Raw genomic sequence first — 23339 nt, forward strand, 5'->3', positions numbered from 1 at the left:
AGGCCACCTCACTACTGCTTTGGTATTCATTGTTCACAGCTTGTGTGGATTTGTGTGAGAGTACTACTTTCCCTTTCCTTCTTTGCTCTCACTGAGTTGCAAAAAATAACTTTGTTAAACTTTTCTCTTGGAACATATTTTTTTTTTCTTCTGTGTTACGGAGTCTTGGCCCATCTTCCACAATGCCTAAACCTCTGTTTAGAACATATGCCTGCAGACAGGCTATTCTATCTGCTGGCAGGCACACTCTGTTTATACAGCTGTTTATACATTTCACTCTGTTCTGTTTGTTTAGTGTATAACCAATCCATGTGACTTGGGCATTGTCAAAATCAGACTTGTTTAGTGCCTAAAGCTTTATCAAATGTTCAGTTGAACGGAAGAAAACAATATGATTTTCAGCTGCTAAACTGATACTAAATCCAGACAGCCTCCTGCTTCTTTGTTGTAAAGTCTGTAACTTCTGCCTTCCCTAAAAGTGCAACCATAAATCCTTTTATTTGACCTTTCATTACTTTGTCAGATCTATAAATAAGATCTCCCAGGAGCCTTATTGTGCAAAATTGTCAAAAAATGCCTCCTCACATACAGGGGAATGTGTTAAGATTCTTCATTGTGTACAAGGGAATCTGTTAGAATTCCTGCAGTAATGGTGGTATTTACTAATATGATGTTTCTGTTGATGTCTTCTCTTTATTCCATGCCATACAAATCCAGGTCTAGTCACTCTTTAGTTTTATGCTGCTTAAACTATAATAAGCTTGGCTGAGTTATTTCCTTGAATTTATTGTAGGAAATTGAATGCTTCCATCCTATCCCCTCTGACTTGTGGTGCCAGGGAAGTTTCAGTTTTCCTATAGAAGCTTCTTTCTGCCTGGTGCCAATGTCATTAGCACCCATAGCTTTCCTACTTAAACTGACTCTGGTCCTACAATTATCATTGTTGGTACTTCTGATGTCACCACTTCTTGGTGTGATAACCCCTGAGGTTGACCTTTGCAATCCAGTATTTTCAGGCATTAGCTAAACCAGCAATGTTAGTACTGTCACTAATAATGTCAGCTATGGTCTTCTCAGTATCACTTGATTTGGTGATGGCTATGCTGGTGTCTGTGTCAGTGTTAGTGTTGGGATTTCTGGTGCCCAGCCCTGGGGCTGATTGCTCCAGCACCATTTCCACCAATGTTGGCATCTGTTATTCAGCGTGTAGGTGCTGTTCATGGAACATTTAAACCAGTTAAAGGCATTACTCTTCAGCAGTACCCACAGTGGCAGGCCCAGCCTTTATTTTCATTCCTGATGTTGTTTATTACACTCCCTGTCAAAATAATTTTAAACTTAGCCGATGTCCTTTGTATCACTGTTGAAAGATTTTGATACTGATGGGTTATCCTGCCTGAGGAGAGAGGGAATCTGGAACAGTGAACAGATTTGGAAAGCATGGGTTATGTCCATCACTCTGTTCCTGTGAAAAATTATCTTATGTACACACAATATTTTCAACACAGCCTGGCTGATGAAATTCATCACATTTTAAATGAGTTACCAGATGACCAGTCAAAGACAAGTTAAAGCCTAGGTGACTACTGCTGAAAATATGAGCAACCTTAAGATCAGTGTCATCTACAGTATAGCAGAAGATGCATCTAGAACATCAGGGTGTAGCATTGCCTTATGCCAGCACTGTTGGTTGACTCGTAGACTTTGCAAAGGAACTAAGGCATTATTTTTGGATTCCTCTCTGGACCTTTTTTTTACTCTGGAAGTTGATCAGCCTTCTCAAACAAATACAAGAGCAGAGCGAGACTCCCACAGCAATGAGTGTAAAATTTCACACTCCACAGTTTACATTTAACAGGATGCAGAAAGGGGGCATTGTCACTTGCAGTCTAGGCATGACAGAAATAGCAGCAGCAACAGAAGAGTACTGGAGAGAGATAGCCCCTCAGTTTAGATCCCAGCAAGGTAACAGACTTAGAGGTTCAGGGTCTAAGTAACTGCTGGGATGCTGCTGTCAGTCCCAAAGTTTAGTAGCATTCCTGAGATTTTCCTGTCTGTGGAGGCAGTTAGGGATCAAGTCTCCCTCCACCTGAAGTTCTGGAGAAAGATTTTGAAGAACACGTGTAAAAGAGATGTAATATTCAACGATTATACAATTTCACTCTCTTCCTCAAATCCCATCCCTACCCTTGCTAAAAGTTCCACTCTGTCAAAAGCGAGCGGTAAGGACATATTTCTTAAACCTCCTTAGATAAGAGATATTCAGCAGGTCCCACCAACCTAGAAGGACTTAGGATTTTATTCAGGATTCTTTTTAGCGCCAAAAGAAAATATTGCAGGCATGGTTTTCTAGTTCACTAATTTAAACATCTTTGTTCTAAAGGAAACCTTTTGAATGATCATGGTGCAGCCTGTCTTTCCTTGTTAAGAGACTAGATATGCTGTTTGGACTTCCAATAAACACATTTTCACAACATCACTAAGGAGTTAAATTGTTTTTCTTTAATTCTGGATCAGAACTAGTTCATCTGAAGTAGTTAACTTCATTTGATCAGCAACCTGTGGGTATCGGATCCGATTCGAATCCGAGCCGGCAGCTTTCCTAGCAAATGATCCGAGCTCCAAGCTCCTCCCCTACCCATAATACCCTGCTACCTCCCTCTAGTCCTCAGATCTCGTTTGCCTGGCTTCTTGAAGCATCTGAGAACGAGCTCCTAGCGTTGGGTTTGTGAGTTAAAAAAGCTATTCAATTTTTTTCCCTTAAAAATCACTTTAAACTTGGTGTGTGTGGTACCTTTTCCTCCCTTAAACTTTTTTGGTAGTTTTTAGCATTAGCTTTAGTTTAGATATTATTTTCCTCTCCCTCCTTCTGTCTGTGTGTGAAGGTGTATGCGTGTGGGCCTGTTCTTTTCTAAAAATGTCTGAAGGCCCAAAAGCTATTTTTGCTAAATGCTCCGAGTGTGGCCATAAGCTGTCTGCAGTGGATGGCCACACTCGGTGCGTTATTTGCCTGGGCGTGGACCATCTTTCGTCGGGCTGCACTATCTGTGCAGCCTTCAACCCCCGGGCTTTGAGGGATAGGAGGACCAAGCTAGTCCTTGCGGGCCTTTTGCCCCCTAATTCGGCTTCATCCTCCTCCTCCTCTGTGGCGCCAGCTGCGGCTGCTCCACTGACCGTTCCCGCTCCCCTGGCCGGGATTCAAACTCCGTCTTCGGCTCAGGAGGAAAGAGACACCAGAAAAAAGGATAAGAAAGACAAGGAGTGTGATAGGGACAGGCATCATAGCCACAAGAGGTGGGCCGATTCAGTCCCTTTGGCCCCACCGTCTAAGCTGCTCGCCTCCCCTCTTAAGGTCTCAGGGTCTTCCCCTTCCCGACTTCGTTCTCCGCGTTTTTCCCTGGAGCCGGAGGAGGAGACCGGGTCACCTTCGAGGTCGTCTAGGCGGCCTTCCCAGCCAGCCTCAGCAGCCTCATCCAGGTCAACCAGAAGTTTATCTGACGTGGACATGGACCGGATGATGCGTCGATTTCTTCAGGGCCAGCTGCAGATAGGAGTGCTCTTGCCTCCCCCCCCCCCTCCGGGGGGGGGAGCTCAACCCCATTTTTCGCCCCATTGCTCCTTCTCCGACCTACTATCGGGGTTTGGAGCTGTCGGATCTGGGTAGCTTCGGAGCCGGGGTGATGTCGGCGCCAACAGTGTTTCCTGCTTCGGCGCCGACTGCACCTTCGAGTTTGTCGGTCCTTTTTTGGATCCGAGTTCTCGGGGCCGTGAGCTGAGCATCGGATCCAGAGGGGTCAGTGTGCCTTCGGCTGCGTTGAGATCGGAGCGCACTGCTCTTTCGGATCCGATCGGGTCATCTCCGGCATCGATCCACATGCCGGATCCAAGGGGGCTGCTTTCTGATCCTAGGGAGAGCAGCTCACCCTCGGCATTCAACGTCGTGGAGAGGGTCCTTTCGAGGAATTCGAGGCCATAGGTTCTTGCTACGGATCCACCTGCCATTCCCTCTCAGATGGGCCTGTCTTCCATCATCCGGCCCCAGGGACAGTCTGTGCCTATGTCCCAGATGGTTTCTGTAGAGGAACAGGACATTGTTGATGAGCCCTCCTCGGACAGCCACCCCGAGGAGGTTCCTCACAAACGAAAGTGTAAGAGGAGGCACTTGGACTCACCCGAGTCCCTCACAGAAGACACAGACTTGGAGGAAGGGGAAGGTTCCCCCAGGTCACCCCACCCCGAGGACGTCTCCTTTAAAGACATTATGAAAATGCTTCATATTAGAAGGGGGTGGTCAGCCCAGAAGCCTTCCTCTGATGAGTCTGTGTTTCTGGAGGCGTTAGACGCAGGCCCATTTACCTCTTGGGTGTCCCCTCCTGCCGATCCCCTGGTGGACCTCATAACTACCAGGGCATGGAAGGAGCCGGACACTGTGGAGCCAATACCCAAGAGACCAGACAGGATTCTGAGCCCCCCCACAGACAGGACAGTTTGGAGCAAGGGTGCCCCGGTAGATGCCATGGTGGTGGCGGCTGCCACCAAGAAGGAATTGGTACAGGAAAGTTCCTCGGTCCATCCTCCAGTTAAGGAGTCTCAGACGATGGACCACCTCGGTAAGCGGATGTTCGCTTCAGCGACCTTCTCTGTCAGGTCGCTGAACTATATGGCACATGTAATTCGGCTCCAGCGGGATCTAATCAAAGAGTATACTGGGTCACCCCCGGAGTCCATGTCGGCTGAGGACAAACGGACCTTCTCGGCTCGAATGGCTACTCTTAAGTCTATCGCAAACACCTCTATGCGGCTTCTCTCCCATGCCACGGAGGGTGCGGCTAGAGCCAGCGGAGCAGGCATTGTCTTACGATGACAGGCCTGGCTCTGTCTCTGCGACTTTGTGGAACCCTTCAAGGCGTCCTTCACGAATGCCCCTTTTGACGGTTCTATGCTTTTCGGCAAAACCGTCCGTGATACGCTACTCCAGAGCGAGAAAGGCGGGAAGACATTGTTTGCCATCGGGATCCGCTTCTCGGCTCCTCAGAGGTCCTTTTTCCAGGAACCAAAGAGGACAGAAGAAGATGTGGTTCCGGAAATCCCAACAGTCCTGTTTCGCTTCGGACCTCTCGTCCTTCAGAGGCAGAGGAGGGCAGGGTGGACACCGGCCCAAAGGCAGAGGAGGGCCGAAGAATTTCGGGTCGAGGGAACCCTTTTCCGCTCGACCCACGCAGCAACCCTGAGGGGTTGCCCGACTGCTCCTCTCTGGAGGCAGTCGGGGGGCACTTCTCGGAGCATCTAGCACATTGGGAGTCCATTACGACAGATCGCTGGGTGCTCCAGATCATATCCAGAGGTTACTCAATTCCATTCCTAAGTTCTCCTCCCCAGTCGGTGCACCTCCCCGATGTCCCACCCAATCTGAGGGAGGTAGCAGCCTTCGAAATAAAGGAGCTACTAAGAAAAAGAGCCATCCAGCATGTCCCCCCCCCGGTCAATCCGGATCAGGCTTTTACTCCAGGTTCTTTTTGGTGCCAAAAAAGACGGGGGACTTACAGCCAATTCTCGACCTGTCTACACTGAACCTGTCAGTCGCCAAAGAAAAGTTCCGGATGGTCACCATTCAATCCATTCTCCCACTTTTACAGGAGAACGACTGGATGTGCTCCATAGCCCTCAAGGATGCGTAGTACCACGTTCTAATGGACAGATGATCCAGGAGGTTTCTCTGCTTTTGGCTGGGAGTCAGTCATTATCAGTTCAGGGTCCTACCCTTCGGTTTCACCACAGCCCCCAGGGTGTTCACCAAGGTCATGGCAGTTGTAGCGGCCCACCTGAGGCTTCAGGGAATACAGGTTTTTCTTTACCTGGACGACTGGCTCCTAGCCGCCCCCACCAGGCATCTACTATGTTCAGCCAGGGACTGTTTCCTACATCTCGCCCACCATCTAGGGATCACGATCAACCACAAGAAATCCTCCCTTCAGCCTACTCAGATCTTGGATTTCATAGGGGCCAGGATAGACACAATTCAGTCCAAAGTCTTTCTGACGACGGACAGACTCTGCAACCTAAACATCCATGATGTTCTTCATACCACATTGCTGCAGTCAGTCCTAGTGGGTAGTGAACTGTCCCGCCCGCCCACTTACCAGTAATATTGACGACGTCGGTCATGAAGATTAATCTGACGCGCCAGACGCCAGGGTCAGGCCAGGTTTTGTTTGGCTCCTACCTCCTACCTCTCTGTACCTAAGAAGCATATGCTGATGATATGCTTAAGATGGCAGAAGATTTGATTACAATGATTAGCCCTTCCTCCCCTCCTGATAAGAGCCTAGGGTGCTGAGCTTGGGAGTTTTGAGCAGTGTTCGATGCTTCTGAGTCTGAAGACTTGACTGAAGACTCCCCTTTCCCTGATCTGATTCTGATGTAGATAGATCCTTCCTTCTCTCCTCTCCTGAGGATTTTTTTTTTTTCAGAGACGCCGGCTTCATGAGCAGGGAGCATTTGGGAAGGAAGTCAGGATTTTCTCTGAGTTCAGGAAGGCTTAGGAATTTTGTTTCTTCTACCAGCATAGGCCTTTTAGTATACTCCCTGTTCTAGATGTGGTGGAGGATGTTTTTGCAGAGGCCTCCAGATAAAGAGGCAAGGGCTTTGGATAGATGGGGAAAGAAATGTTCTTTCACTTCCACCCATGAGAGCTTTGAATTGCCAGTTTCACATGTTGATACCAAAATTATCTCTCATCATTTCACAAAAGTCTCTAAAGTAGATTTGGTGGAAGGTATTGATTGAGTAAAAGTTTGCAGGATTTAGTTTATGTTTCTGAACAGGTGGGCAAGCATTCTTTAATGATCAGAATTTAGAGCATGTGAAAAAAAACAAATTTTAGATGCTCCTTACAAATCTGATGATGTGTTTGTTTCCTGCCTGTGGAAGCAGTCTAAAGAAAATGGAAGACAAGGCTAAGTCTATGCAGACTGTTAAAACTGGTTTAATTACCCAGATTACCCAAGACAGGATATCATTCACCACGGGTTTTATTTTATTTCCATACCTCCTCTCCTCCTCCTTCTCCAGACCACAACATTCCTCAACAAAGGAAAGAGCAAGCAACAAATTTCTCTCTGTTCCAAATAAGGGCCATTCAGCCGGTTCCTGTGCCAGAAAGGGCTATCTGTCTCTATCTGGACATTCCCAAGTTCAAAATGTTTGACGCTACAACAGCTTTTACTTTACTCTGGCAAAGATCTGATGATGGTAACTTTGATCTCAAGGAAGCTTACCTTCATGTTCCTATCAGACTAATTTTTGCAGGAATCTGCGTTTTTCGAGCTGGAATTCTCATTATCAGTTCTCTAGTAACAAAGGTTCTGGCTCCAGTGATAGATTTCTTCTTCAGGCTAAAACAAATCTATCCTATCCTTATTTTTTGCCTTGCCTGATTCTGGCAAGAAGGAAGGCGTGCTTCTTTTCAGCATTTGAATATGTGATAGCAGTGCTAAGATGCCTAGGGTATTCTAGAAGAAAATAAAGTCCAGTCTAGTACCCTCTCAAGACATGAACGACTCCAGACATAGCTTGGGGAGCCATCTGAATGGAAAGTGGATACAAGAGAAGTGGCCTGCCAGAGACTACAGCATCTACATATCAACTGAAGAGGATGCAGAGCAGTCCAGTTTGCATTGAAGGCTTTCAAGGAGTTACTTCTTCCAGGGCAGGTGTTGATTTTTCTAGACAACTACAAACTGTCATGTGGTACATCAACTTTCTGCCAGAACCTAGCTGCATGATGTAATGTTGCAACCATGAATCCCCACGAAATCATGGACTGGATCTTCATGTATAAAAAAAATTGACAGTGTCATGGGGAACTCCAGACATAGATCTGTTCAAAAACCATAAACCACCAGCTCCCAAATTTTTGCACTAAAAGGTTTCACACACAGCCTGGTGGAGTGGATGCTCTTTCTTTCAGTTGGAAAAATCTTCTTCATGTGTCCTTTTCCACCTCTGCCTCTCCTCCTCCCAAAGGTACTCCTAGTCAGACAAGACAAGCCAAGGATGATTTTGATACTTTTGTTAGCCATTACCTCTGCAAGAAGGGTGTCTGAATTGCAGAAAGATTTTGCACACTTTAGATGTACACACAGGCAGTTATGCTATTATTTAAGCAGGACTAAGGATTTTAGGCAGTCTCAGCAGTTGTTTGTTTCTTTTGCTTTGAGTTCTCAGGGTAAGCCTGTGTCAAAACAAACTATTTCTAAGTGGATTGGGTTTTGCATTGCATTTTGTTATTCCCATCATGGCAAGGAGATTCCAGCTGGGATTAGGCCTCATTCCACTAGGGCCTGCCACTTCAACAGCATTTCTAAGGGGTGGCAACTAAGGATATTTTGGAGGCAGCTACTTGGAGTTCAGTGCATACTCTCTAAGCATTACCACCTTCCTCTCTACTCTAAATCTAGGGCTGGTTTCTATTTTGCAGGGCATGTTGTCAGCTCCTGCTTCTTTATGATTTGCCAGCCTCCCTTACCTCTGCTTTGGGATTCTACCCAAGTGTTAGGACTGCAGCAATGTGGTATGAAGAACATAGTACAGTTTTGTACCTACCATAAATGTAGATGTTAAGATCCACATTGCTGCAGTCCAACCTCCCTCCTTCCCTCTGTGTTTAGGGGTGGTTGTGTGGATGGGGTTATACTCTTGTAAATTTGTATATATTGTATATATATTTGGTACAGGAGTGTGTGGTGTTTTTGGTTTTAGCCTTATCTTTTAGGGTCTTCTGACATCTGGGGCAAGAAAAGACTGAGCGGTCATGCGCATTTGGGTATTCGGGCCGACTGGGACAGCGGACTACCCAAGTGTTAGGACTGCAGCAATGTGGATCTTCGAACATCTACATTTATGGTAGGTACAAAACTGTACTTTTTGGCTCTTCTACAGTCCTCGGGCCCTCCAGCGGAATTAGTCCTGAGGGCTCTGGGGTCCATGGCAGCGGCCATCAACCTGTCCCTGCTCGCACGTTTGAATATGAGAATTCTTCAATGGACCTTACAGGTCCAGTGGTCCATCCTACGACATCCTTTGTCTTCCCCTATTCCCCTCAGCAGGATTTGCAGGGATTCTCTACTTTGGTGGCTCCATTTCAGGCACCTCCGGGAAGGGCGCCCCTTCTCCATGTCCCCACCCCAAGTCACAGTGACCACGGACGCGTCTCGCCTCGGGTGGAGAGGGTATTGCATGGGCATAACTGTCCAAGGCACGTGGACTCACACAGAGACCTTTTTGCATATCGATGTTCTGGAGATGAGGGCGGTGCTTCTAGCATTGCAGGCTCTCCATGCCCTTCTTCCTCTAGGGACTATTGCAATTCAAACAGACAAACATGTCAGTGGTCTGGTAAATCAACAAGCAGGGGGGAACCAGATCTTACCCACTTTGCCAAGAGGCCATGAGAGTGTGGGAATGGGCAATATCCACCAACCGCTTTCTCATAGCAACGCACATACCGGGTCGGTCAAACATTCTAGCGGACAAGCTGAGTCAAACTATCCTCTCACCTTACAAGTGGTCTCTGAACGCCTTAGTAGCGAAACAGATCTTCTTCAGATGGGGTCAACCTTGCTGCGATCTGTTTGCGTCACCTTCAAACATAAAGTGCAGTGAGTTTTTCGCTGTAATTCCCCCACCAGAGGAAACCCCCAGAGACACTCTGGTTCATGCGTGGCCATCCGGTCTTCTTTATGCTTATCCTCCTCTTCCGTTGATGACAAAATTCTTACAGAAAGCTCATCGGTTGGAGAGCAGAGTTATCCTCATAGCCCCATTCTGGCCTCGTCAAACCTGGTTCCCATGCCTACGGACTCATCTAGTGCATCCTCCCTGGATCTTAGATCCCATTCCAGATCTGATTTCTCATCCCTTAGGATTGAAACCCCCTGACCTGGACAACCTCAAGCTCTCGGCTTGGTTGATCCAGTTCCGTTAATGGCTAGGACACCCAGTATCTCATCCTCAGTTAAGGCTATCCTGGTGGCCGCTCATAAGCCTTCTACCAGGAAAGTCTACAAGAGTAAATGGAAGTGTTTTTCTGTCTGGGCAGAGCATAGGAACTTGGATCCTTTTACGGCTCCTATTCCAGCAGTCCTCGACTTTCTATCCCACATTTTTCATCAGGGGGCTAGTTCTTCAACTGTTAAAGTTCAATTGGCAGCTATTTCCCACTTCCACATTGGAAACAATTTTGGCCCCCTAGCTTCCTCCTAAGACCTGCAAGACCTTCCTGAAAGGTACCTTTCTTTTAAGACCCCCTGTTAAGGATGCAGTTCCTCCATGGGATTTAACCATAGTTCTCCAGGCTCTGACTGGTCCTCCCTTTGAGCCTGCAGCTTCGATCGACTTAAAGTATGTATCTTGGAAAACTGCCTTCCTGATTGCTATTACCTCAGCTAGAAGGATATCGGAGCTTCAGGCTCTTTGCAGTAAGCCTCCATATATCATTTTTCATAAAGACAGAGTTTCCCTCAGAACTAATCCCTCCTTTCTGCCTAAAGTGGCTTCCAAAGCCAACATCAACCAATCCATCAATCTGCCTGTCTTGTTTCCTAATTATCACAACAAAGGAGAGTATAGACTTCATTGTCTGGATGTACATAGACGCGGTTTTACTTACACAGAACAACTGTTTTTCGAAAATCGAAACAAATCTTTGTCTCATTTGCTAAGTCCTGTTTGGGTAAACCAGTGACAAAGGTAACCTTAGCTAGGTGGATTTCCCAATGCATTCTCCTCGCATACAGAAGCTCTGATCGACCTGAGCCCGTTCAAGTTCGGGCACATTCTACCCATTCTATGGCTACTTCTGCGGCCTTCTACTCGAGTGTCCCTTTGGATGACATTTGTTCAGCAGCTACTTGGGCTTCCTCTCATACTTTCATTACACATTATAAAATGGATCTGATATCCAGAGGAAGGGCATCTTTTGGCTCTGCAGTGCTCCAGAATATCCTTCCATGAGGACCTCCCAAGTTGTTGGTAGCTGGGGACTCTGTCCCACAGGTTGCTGATCAAATGAAGTTAACTACTTCAGATAAAGAAGTTATGTACTCACCATAATTTTCCATCTGAGTAGGTAACTTCATTTGTCAGCAACCAACCCTCCCTCCGTCCCCCTGACCTATAGTTCGTCCTTGAAAGATTATTATGTTTCACTTCCCAGATGACATCAGGTTAGGATGTTCAAGTGTTTTTTTTTCTTTGTGTTATTGTAGTATTCTGTGATAGTATGGCAAACTCGATCTGAGGACTAGGGGGAGGTAGCAGGGTGTTATGGGTAGGGGGAGGAGCTTGGAGCTTGGATCTTTGCTAGGAAAGCTGCCGGCTCGGGTATGAATCGGATCCGATACCCACAGGTTGCTGACAAATGAAGTTACCTACTCAGATGGAACGTTATGGTGAGTAAATAACTTCTTTTTACCAATTCCTCTGGGTTCACCTCAATGCCCAGGATGTTCACCAAGTTTATGTCAGCAGTTGCAGCTGTCTAAATACTGCAAGCAGACAAGATATTTCTGTACCAGTACAGCTGGCTCCTTGTTGATCCATTTCTGTTGGCTCTTCGGAACAAAAGGGAGTCTTTGCTCAAACTGTTCAGATCCTTTGGAAAATAAGCAAATCTTACCAAGTCCTAGTTACTTAAAAGTTCAGTTTCTTACATTTATAGATGAACATTAGATAGTAGTTTATACTGGGCATTTTTATAACAGGACAGGACATTAGTTTTAGCAGTCACTTCTGTTCTCTCAATTCAGTCTGTTTCAGCATAGACCTGTATAAGTGCCTCAAGCTTGCTAATAACTTCAAGTTTTATGCTCCCTCAAGCCAGGTTTCACATGAAGTTCTTCAGTAGGCAGTTTGAAACCAGTGGTCTCATTATCTTGACCCTTTGTCATTTCCATTTTCCATCACCTGGACCTGTTGGGTAAATCTAAAGTGGTGGTTGCTTCTCACCAACCTTCATTTGGAAAGCCCCTTTCAGCTTTAGAAACCTCAGATAATTGTCATGGATGTAGCTGTGTAGGATGGGGGACATTTCAGTTGACAGATTATTCAGGGTACATGATCACCTCAGACATCTCATCTTCACATTGTTGTTTGGGAAATGAGTACAGTTTTCATCATGGAGTCATCTCCATCCATTTGGACAACATGGCTGCTTTCTGGTATATCAATGAATAAGGACGGACACATTCCTGTCTTCTCTGTTAAGAGCCATTGTGATAACAATTCAGTCAACTTTTTAGTAGTAAATTACACCAGCTCAGTCTTCTATTGTTTTATGAATAGAGTTGATTCCCTCACTGACAAGAGGGATTTGTTTGCCTCTGATGCTGTCCTCTGGGGGGATCAGGCCATGAATGCCTTAGTTCACAAATTGTTAAATGGACTACATGATATTTTTCTCCTGGTTCCTGTGATGATGAGCTGTATTCAGAAAGCAAATCTTCTCAAGGGAAAGATCATTCTAATATTTCTGTTGTGACTCCATTCCAACCTGTTTCTTCTACTGAGTCCATGTCTTCTTCAGAAGCCCATCCATCTATAACCATCTGTGGCCATTTGACGTGCTGGTGTCTCACTCTTCTTGAAACTTGTATCCAGATTTTCACATTGTCAAGCTGCTTGCCTGGCTTCTCCAGTTCCTTTAATATTTAAAAATATATCTTTTATGAGAGGGTAGGTTCAACATGATTTCTGCCTCTCAACCCTCTCTACTCAGAAAATTCATGGAGAGAAACATTTTTTCATTTGGGGCTCCAGTAAATGGTGCACTTACATCTACTGGTGTCATATTCCTTTCCTATCTTAGTGAAATCTGTGACTCTGAAATTAATTCTTCTGTTCAAAGCCCATTTTGCAGTCATTTCCAACGTGGTGGCCTAAAGTCTGTCTGTCTTAAAGTCTATAAAGCCTTCTTATATGGTACTTCATTTTTGTGATAACCACTTCTTGTGGTTATGCATGCCCTGATCTCCTCTTGTTTCAACCACCACAACTCCATATTTTAAGCTTCCCAAATATAGCACTTGTCAGAGAACAGCTTATGCAAAACTCTGTGGCCTGGTTGCTGTTATTTAGTCGTGTTTACCTTTACATTACTCAAATTATTTAAAGTCTGTGATGGTTAATTACATGGTTTCAAATCACATATAAAGTTTAACTATTACTGTACTTATCCCTATGCAGTTTGAGTCCCCCCTGTCTGAAAGAGCTGGCTTCATGCATCCCTACTAGGCCTTTGCATTCCTCACCTATAGGTTTGATGGATATTCCCAACATTTGTTTAGATATTCCTTGTGGTTGCTACTTTTCCTGTCAAGCACTCCTCATTTGGAACCTTCTTCATCAGTGGGTGAGGGAGTCTCTCACACTAGCCAGCTAAAAGATGTCCCTGGAAGTATATCTTTTCACACTGGTCTCTGATTTTTCGTGATTTATTGTATCAGTTGTTTTACCTTTTATTTATTAGCATACTACAAAGAGATCTTTTAGCACGTGTGTCTTTTTTTTTTTTTGTTGTGATGGTTCTTGGGTTCAAGCACCTCAATAAATCTGAGTTTGAATTTAGTAAATGATATGAACAGCTGGTTATCCCTGAGATAATATTTGGTTTCTATGATGGTGGCCATCCTGCTGGATTAGCTAGGGACTCTATGCTACAGATTACTGAAGAGGACTTCTTATCAGGTACCGATTAAAAACTAGATCTGAAGTAGTTGACTTCATTCATTCTGCACATATGGGTATACAGATCCGATTCGGATCCGAGCCGGCAAAACATTTCAAGCATCAGCTCCAAGCTCCTCCCTTACCTATATTACAACACTTCCTCCTATCTAGCCCCAGATCCCATTTGCCGCTCTAAGAGTCAGCATCGTGGTTTCTGAGCTCTAAGTAAGGTGGTAAGGTTTTTTGTGATAGTTGACTGTGAATACCTTTCCCTTTTTTCCTCCCTTCGCGTTTGGTCATCATGTTATTTGTAAAAAAAAAAAAAAAAAAAAAAGTTATAAGTGTTTGTTTTTGTGATTCTGGTTTCCCTCCTAGGCCCACTCCCTGTTTAAGTGTGTGTATGAGTGGGCCGTTAGGGCTTTTACTAAGGTTCTTTTTAAGAAGTGCACAGAGTGTGGTCATAGGCTCTCACCAGCCGATGGCCACACTCTGTGTGTTCTATGTTTAGGGGTTGCCCATATGTCGGCTTCCTGCGACATTTGTTCAGGCTTTAACCCTAGGGCGTTGAAGGATCGTCGGGCTAAGCTTGTGGCTAAGGGTCTGCTACCAGCTTCTGCCCTGGAGTCTGCCTCGGTTTCCTCCCCAGCCAGTGATACTGTGCAGGCAGGGACTCAACCTCCCGCCAGGCCTGCTTCATCGGAGTCGTCCCAGAGAGGTAGGGACAGAAGGGAGAAGGAGAAGCACCACAAAGAGAGGAACAGGCCCAGAAAAAGATCACCGGACAGGGAGTCTTTCTCCAGCTCCTCTTCAAAGGCACCCAGGTCTCGTTCTCCTCGGCTCCGCTCTCCCCATTTCTCGACGGAGCCGAGGCACTCCCCTCAGACCCAAGTCGGTCGCTTCCTCCAGTTCGACTCAGAGTGTCTTCGACCTTGATATGGACAGGCTGATGAGGGGGTTCATCCAGAACCAGATTCAGATGGGGGTCTTACCAGGGCCCTCTCCCATTGGAGAGGGTCCTTCAACTAAGTTCCACCCTATTGCTCCTTCCCCGATCCGACCCGACGCTTCGGGGTTCTTGGGTCCGAGACCTTTTGGAGCTGTTGGGTCGGCACCGATGGTTCTTGTTTCCTCGACGCCGGCCATCACCTTGAGTTCCTCTGAACCGATCTCGGATCCAGGGGACTCACAGAGCCATGGTCGGGGAGTCGGACCCGAGGGTCGAGATCTTGCTCTTTTGGATCCCATCCTCGGTGCCCGTTGTACCCAGCCGTCGGCTCCAATGCTTGCTTTGGTGCTGGGGAGAGCCTCATCCTTACGTTCTACAGAGGTGTGCTGTCCATCGGCATTCAGGGCAGTGGAAAGGGTTCTCTCCCAGGGGTTGAGACCACAGGTCACCTACTTGGATCCTACCCAGACCCCACTGATTTTGGATTCTGCTCCCATTACCCTGTCTCAGGGACAGCCTGTGCCAAAGCAACCCCAGGTTGTTCCCCTCAGGAAACCCCCGGAGGCTTACGAATCCTCTCCAGAGAGTCCCACTGGAGAGGAACCTCGTAAGCGCAAGTGTAAGAGGAGGCACCTGGACTCCCCTGAGTCCATTACCACTGATACGGACTTGGATGAAGGAGAAGGTTCCCCCAGATCACCTTCCGGGGACGTCTCGTTCGGAGACATTATGGAGATCCTCCGCCAAAGAGGAGGTTGGTCAGCCCCCAAACCCTCTGCGGATGAGTCCGTATTCCTGGAGGCCTTTGGCGCGGCCCATCTACTTCCTAGGTCTCCCCTCCAGCGGACCCTTTGGTGGACCTCATCACCACTAGGGCATGGAAGGATCCTGACACCGTAGAGCCTATACTCAAAAGGCCTGACAAAATTCTTTCCCCACCTTCAGACAGGCAGGCATGGTCCAAGGGAGCCCCGGTAGACCTGTTGGTGGTTGCAGCTGCCATAAAGAAGGAACTGGCACAGGAGAGTTCCTCGGTTCATCCACCAGACAAATAGTCTAGGTTGCTGGATCTTTTCGGAAAGCGCATGTACTCATCAGCGACATTTTCAATTTGTGCGCTGAATTACTTGGCACATGTTATCCGACTGCAGCGAGACCTTATATCGGAACTAATTGAGTCGCCCCCGGAGTCCCTGTCGCAGCAGGACAAGCAGTCTTTCACTGTGAAGATGACTACACTGAAATCAGTGACTAATACCGCTATGCATCTCCTCTCTATGCTATGGAGGGAGCCGCTAGAGCTGCTGGTACAGGCATTGCCTTGAAGTCTCACGCCTGGATCAGGCTGTTTCAATTTGCGGACCCCTTTAAGGCGTCTTTCATCAACGTCGCTTTCGATGGATCATCCCTCTTTGGAAGACTGTACGTGACAAACTGACCCAGAGTGAGAAGGACGGAAAGACTTTGTCAGCCGTCGGAATCCGCTTCTCTAATCCCCAGAGGTCCTATTCCGGGAACCAAAAGGGGCAAAAGAAGTTGTGGTTACGGAAATCACAGTCCTTTTGTGACACTCAGGAATATTCGTTCCCCAGAGGCAGAGTGGGACAAGACCGACGCTGTCCCAGAGGCAGAGGGGGTCCAAGAAACTTCGGGTCTAGGGAACCTTTTTCCGACAGACTCGCACAGCAACCCTTAGGGGTTGCCCGGCTGCTCTACTCTGGAGGCAATTGGGGGAAGATTTTCCTTACATCCAGCGGCATGGGAGTCCATTACTGCAGACCGCTGGGTGTTAAACATCATATCCAGAGGTTATTCTATCCCCTTTATTTCATGTCCCATAACTCCAGCACACCTTCCAGATGTTCCACCCGCTCACAGGGAGGCTGCAGCTTTAGAGTTTTCAAAGCTGCTACAAAAACGAACCATTAAGCCGGTCCCCCCAGATCAATCCGGATCAGGCATCTACTCCAGGTTCTTTTTAGTGCTAAAGAAGATGGGGGACCTCAGGCCCATTCTGGACCTGTCTGTCCTCAACCTGTCGGTAGAGAAACAAAAATTCTGGATGGTCACTCTACAGTCCATTCTACCGTTTCTGAGAGAATGTGACTGGATGTGCTCGTTAGACCTCCAGGACACTTACTATCACATCAAGGTCCTCAGGAGCTCCAGGAGGTTTCTACGCTTCCGGATAGGGGCCAATCACTTTTAATTCAGAGCCCTACCCTTTGGTCTCACCACAGCCCCCAGGGTGTTCACCAAGGTTATGGCAGTCATAGCGGCTCACCTGAGACTTCAGGGCATTCAGGTATTCCCCTACCTAGACAACTGGCTCTTCGCTGCATCCACCAAACGTCTCTTGTGTCAGGCCCTACACTACTTCCTTGGTCTGGCTCATAAGTTAGGCATCACAATCAATATCAACAAATCCCACCTGGCTCCAGTTCAGATCATAGACTTCATCGGGGCAAGGTTGGATTCGATTCAGTCAAAGATTTGTCTCACCCCGAAAAGGATAGAAAATCTCAGACTCCATGTATCGGCGATCTTGGATCACTCGGTAGTCACAGCAGCTGATGTTCTCAGGGCCCTGGGTTCGATGGCAGCCGCAATTTCTATCCTCCCTCGTGCACGTCTTCACATGAGAGTCCTTCAGTGCAATCTAGCAGTTCAATGGTCCTGGCTAGACCTTCCGATGAATTTCCACATCCGAATCAATCGGACATGCAGAACGTCAGTCCAGTGGTGGCTTCAATCAGAGGACAGTTTCGCGGGTCGCAGCTTTCTAGCCCCTCCGGCTCAAGCCATGGTGACCACGGATGCTTCCCAGCTCGGGTGGGGAGGGGGCACTTCCTGGGAAGAACAGTCCAAGGCACGTGATCCCCTCCAGAGACCAAACTACACATCAGTGTCCTGGAGATGAGGGCAGTGCTTTTAGCGTTGAGAGCCTTCTATCCTGTCCTACCTCCAGGGACGGCAGCCATTCAATCAGACAACATGTCTCTAGTCTGATATATAAACAAACAGGAAGGGACCCGATCCTGCCCCCTTTGTCGCAAGGCCATGAGGGTTTGGGAGTGGGCCATATCCACCAGATGGTTTCTCATAGCAATGCATATCCTGGGACGCTCCAACATTCTAGTGGACAGTCTCAGCAGGGCAATCCTTCTGCCTTACGAGTGGTCTCTGAAACAATCAGTGGCAGAGAAGATCTTCCGTGTTTGGGGTCAACCTTGCTGCGATCTCTTCGCATCTCCTTCCAACGCGAAGTGCAGCAACTTCTTCGCTCTGATCCCCCCTCCGGGGTATGTCCCCAGGGACGCTTTGGTCCATGCTTGGCCTCCCGGGCTACTGTATGCTTATCCCCTGTTACCTCTTATTCCGAAGTTCCTTCAGAGAGCTTGCCAGCTGCAGTGCAAATTCATTCTCATAGGTCCCTTCTGGCCGCGTCAGGTGTGGTTTCCCTTCCTATGGCCTCACCTGTTGGCTCCTCCATGGACTCTAGATCCATGCCCGGATCTGATTTTTCACCCGTCGGGCTTGCCACTGCCCAACCTGGACAGTCCCAAGTTGACGGCATGGCTGCTCCAGTTCCCATGATCATCAGGACTCCCAGACTTTCGTCCCCTGTTAAGAATATTCTGGTAGCTTCTCTTAAATCCTCCACTAGGAAACTCTACAATAGCAAGTGGAGACGTTTTTGCGTTTGGGCCTCTCAGCGCAATCTGAACCTGTTTATAGCCCCTGTCCCAGTCATACTGGATTTTCTGACCGATCTTTTTCGATCAAGCGCAAGTGCTTCTACCATCAAGGTTCAGCTGGCTGCCATCTCTAATTTTCATGTGGGTGAAAATAAGGTTGCTCTGGCTTCTGCTAAATTGTGTAAAGCTTTCCTGAAGGGCACTTTTTTATTGCGACCTCCAGTTAAAGAAACTGCCCCCTGGGATCTGACTTTAGTCCTTCAGGCTTTGACCTCTCCCCTTTTCGAGCCAGCCTGATCAGTTCCGATGAAGTTTTTGTCGTGGAAGATGGCCTTCTTGGTCGCCATCACTTCAGCCAAGAGAGTTTCAGAGTTGCAGGCCTTATCCTCCTTGCCCCCCTATTTGGTTTTCCACAAGGATAGGGTTTCGCTGTGTACGAATCCTTCCTTTCTTCCCAAAGTGTCCTCAGCAGCCAATATTAATCAGTCTATAAATTTGCCAGTCTTCTTCCCAAATTTCCAAAATAGAGGTGAACGTAAGCTTCATTTATTGGATGTCCATAGACAGCTTTGTTTTTACCTCCATAGGACTAGACCCTTCTGGAAGTCGGATCAATTGTTTGTTTCTTTTTCTAAACCATTTCTGGGCAAAGCAGTTTTGAAAGTGTCCTTAGCAAGGTGGATAACTCTTTGTATTGCACAGGTTTATAAAGACAAAAGTTTATCTCCTCCTGGTGTATTGAAGGCTCATTCCACTGGAGTAATGGCCACTTCTACAGCTTTCTGGTCAAGAGTTCTGTTAGACGATATCTGTGCGGCAGCGACTTAGGCCAATTCGCACACATTCATCTCTCATTATAAATTGGATCTTATTTCTAGAGGGAGAGCATCCTTTGGCTCTGCGGTGCTCAGAAATATCCTTCCATAGGGGTCTCCCAGGAATACTAGTAGCTAGGGACTCTGTCCCATATGTGCAGAATGAATGAAGTCAACTACTTCAGATAAAGAAGCTATGTTCCTAACATAACGTTCCATCTGAGTAGTAGACTTCATTCTTCTGCACCTTCCCTCCCTCCATCCCCCTCACTCTTCAGGATTTTCCTGTTTGGGATTGTGGTTATGTTGCCATTTAGTGTCAGCAAACTCGATCTGGGGCTAGATAGGAGGAAGTGATAGGTAAGGGAGGAGCTTGGAGCTCGGAGCTGATGCTTGAAAAGTTTTGCCGGCTTGGATCCGAATCGGATCCGTATACCCATATGTGCAGAAGAATGAAGTCTACTACTCAGATGGAATGTTATGGTAAGAACATAACTTCTTTTTTATGGACTTACCACTCAGCTATATCTGTTAAAAAGGGGGTCCAGCTTCATACATCTCTCATCTGCTCACCTGTAGGGTGCCTTGTCTAGATTTCTGTCCAGTCATTTGCTTATTTTTCTTCTGACCTCAGCTTAGCACTATAACAGAACTGCAGAGTAAATGACGGGAGATCCATAATAAGAAGGAGGAGGGTTCTGGGTGCCAAGTAAAAGTTTCATTGCTGAGTTGTCCATATGTGAGAAGCATCAATCATGGAGGATGCCAAAGATGGGCATTCTTCTTAAAGATCTGTCAATACAGTATTTACATAATTTTAGTTGTTTTAATATAACTGATATTTTTTCAGATAAAATTTTGCTTTCAGCATGTCCTGTTTAAGTGCTATTTCCATTTTCCCTTAATTTTACTTTGTGTTTGCCTTGCTCGTTAGTATTTTTCTTAAAACTTTTATTTTTTTTTGTCATTTTACAGTCCTCTTTAATTTCTTTGCACATCTATCTTTCCTTGAACCATTAATATCTAATAGTAAAATGTCACCATTTCACTAAGCTTTGAAATGATGTTTGGTTCAGGAAATAAAAGTCTTTCTCAAGATCTAGAAACAAAAGTGTGATGCTGCAATTTGCCAAAAACTGTGAGTATTTTTATGCTATAGAGATGGAAAAAATTAATAATATAAAAATGTTATTTGCTATGATGTCCCTTCTAATCCTGTGTAACACAGTCATTTGTGCTTCAGGGAGTGTTGTCACATTATGGCTGCTCAGGCTTTATTAAGAAAACAACAGGAGTTAGAAGTGAAGAAACGCTTGGTTGAGAGTTTGCTGCAGTGTGATGATGTGGCAGCACCTTTGATCCCAGCCAAGATTAGAAGACAAGGAATTGCTGACCATGGGAGCTCAGGTAAAGAAAAATGCACAATTCAACTGATTTTTGTTTTTGCAGTGGGAATTTCATAGTAAGGAGCTCCATACAGCATATGGAGTAAATGTTCATGTTAAAAATATTCATAATTATTTCTCAGCAGCATGTACTGGTGAGATTCAGAAAGGACTTACAGACTGTATAGAGGCTTTCCTACTTAAGTGACAAAACGTCAAGTGATATTTTAAAAGGACTTAAATACTAAAAAAAATGTTAGTAGACATTGGGTAAGTGATATAAAATTAGATTAAACAATGATCTTATAAATTTAGGTCAGTCTTCCGTATGAACAGAATTAATGCAGTACAAATAAGGACCACTCTCAGTATAAATTATTTTCCGATAGCTTAGAACCCTTCCTGTCTTCACATTATACACTATGGCTGCATAGATTTTTTTTCCATGCTTTGGGAAGGTGGAGACAAATGGCTCCATGCTTCATTATTGAATTTTTGAGAAAATCTTTGCTCATATTAGTAAAAAAAATATTTTTCTGCTTCAGTCTTTTATTCTTGATTTCTGATCAATTTTTCTAAAAGTTTGACTGCTCCATTTATCTTAATACAGCTTCTCTGTTTCTAGACTAGGCCCATGACATTCTGAAGATGTCCAAAAGCTCTTTCCATTTTTGTGTCTGTAGCAGAAATGTCCCACCTGCCAAAATGCATGCACACTGCCCCTGTTATATAGGGTAATCCCATAACCATCAAAGGTATCCTTTTGCTCTGACTTTAATCATGCCCTTTAAAGGGACAAAATCCTTTGCAAAACTCCATTTAGCTGAGAAGCTGTTTTAGCTCAGCCTGAATCTGATGAATCTTTGGGCATGTTTACTACTTCATTCTTTCAAGCCAACCACTATACTGATGTGGGAGCTTCAGCACAGTCAGTACTAAATAAGTGTTGCAGTAGCTTAGACTGAAAGGGTACTACCATCGGCCAGCTTTTCAGAGCTTAATGTCCTCGAAACAATATAAATGTCCAGAGCTAGAGAAAAACGTCTATAAAATGCCAGAGCTTTCTTGCTACCAAAATGTGTACTTTTGGAGGATTCATGGAACTGTCAGAAGGCTTACAGTACTTCAGGGATGGGCAGATAAGTCCCCTGTTGGGGACATTTTTAATTGTTTGCGGGAAAATGTGATTTTTTTTTTCTGTCAAAATATTGTTCTTTTTTAAGAAAATTATAGTTTGGACTGTCGCTTCCTGACAGTGGAGTATCAGTCCTCCTGCTTGACAGCAGCTTTGGTCCTTTTAGGATTCAGGTGACTCATCCCTTGATATACCAAAAATGAGGACATGCAAAAGGAAGCTTCTGCAAAAAAAAAAAAAAAATTGTAAAATATTTTTGACTGATTTTATAAAATATAGAAAGTAATGTGATTAGAGTATCAGTGACGTGAATTTTCTGTTAACTTTTTATCTAGTTGCCGTGTTTATGTATTTAGTAGCTGTAGTTGGCTTGTCCCCACACTGGATAAACATACTATAATTAAGAAATGTTCCATGTGTGGGCATAAGATCCTACAACAGGATCTTCATAGCCTGTTCTTGGCCTGCTTGGACAACCCTCATCTCTTGAGATCTGCAGTGGTTCTGCCCATGGACATTAGCTGATAGAAATAAATTAATTTTGAAATAATTATTTCCCCTGGATCCGGAGGTTTTTAAGACTAAGAAATCATCAGAGAGGAACTCAAAGCCTAACTAACTGGATCTGAAGAAGCTTCATGTAGATCCAACATATTCCTCTTTGGCTCCAAAAGAGCCAAGGCCTGAAGTCTCAATGGCATGTATGCCTATTTACACTTCTCTTAGAAAGGAATTCTCTGGATAGGTCATACCAGAGCCCTCCCTCGAGACCCACTTCGGTGCTTTTAATTAGGGACTTTCAGGTCTAACAAGAGTTCTTCTGAAGTAGACTTGGACTGCCTGATGCAGATGTTTTTAAGGACCCAGATAGAAATGGGAATCATTCTGTCCCCTTCAGCTTTGGAGTTGGCCAGATCCACCCACTCTGGCCTGATTGTGGTTCCTTAGCTGGTCCGTGCTCAGGCTGCAGTGTCTTTGGCTCCATCCCTACTCTCGGGCAAAGTGCCATCTATGCAGACTTCATATTTAGCTTCAACACCAACTTACTTGGATCCAGTTGTTCTGACTCTGGCCTTGTTGCAGCTGAGGCAGTCCAAAGGTCAAGGGTTTGAGCTGATGGTTTCAATGTCAGCATCAGATCCATTGGTTTTTGCTCCATTGCACCTGCCGGGTTGTTATTTCTTGAGTCTTTGGTCCCGCTCCCCTCATTGAAGCAGTGCAATCTCCTGGTTTTGGAGCGTCCGCCTCCTCCTGTTATGATCATTTGTCTCAGGAGGGGGTGGACCTTGTAGCTGTGACATAGTTTTCAAATCCTACTGAGACAGGTTCAGCTTTAGGTGTTGGGAATGATAATCGGTTCTCTTACAAGGATAGTGCCATGGGTCCCAGCAGGATTGGTTCCACCCTGAGACTCTGTTTCTGTCTTGTCTTCTTCTTTTCAAGCATCATAGGTCAGAGCTGGGCTTTGAGTCTCAGTCCCCCTGCTCAACAGCAGCTTTGGTTCTCTGAGGATTCAGGGTACTCAACCACTGATATACCAAAAAAGAGGGTATGCAAAAGGAAGAGCCTAGACTCCCCTTAGGAGTCTCCAACATCAAATTCTGTCTCAAAGGATCGAGTGGGTTCCTCACAGTC

At 45.8% G+C, this 23339-nt stretch overlaps 1 protein-coding gene across 1 annotated transcript in view; it reads left to right on the forward strand.

Moving 5' to 3' along the window:
- Positions 1-23339, forward strand: part of LOC122808457 — a 1306749-nt gene that overhangs the window by 238366 nt on the left and 1045044 nt on the right. The window contains exon 2 of the mRNA XM_044079417.1: positions 20428-20591. Coding sequence (XP_043935352.1) covers positions 20444-20591 — 148 coding nt within the window. The 5' untranslated portion in view covers positions 20428-20443. The remainder of the gene's footprint in view (positions 1-20427; positions 20592-23339) is intronic.

Source organism: Protopterus annectens, chromosome 8.part0 (assembly GCF_019279795.1).
Source record: "Protopterus annectens isolate FY-2018-M chromosome 8.part0, PAN1.0, whole genome shotgun sequence".
NCBI lineage: Eukaryota > Metazoa > Chordata > Ceratodontiformes > Protopteridae > Protopterus > Protopterus annectens.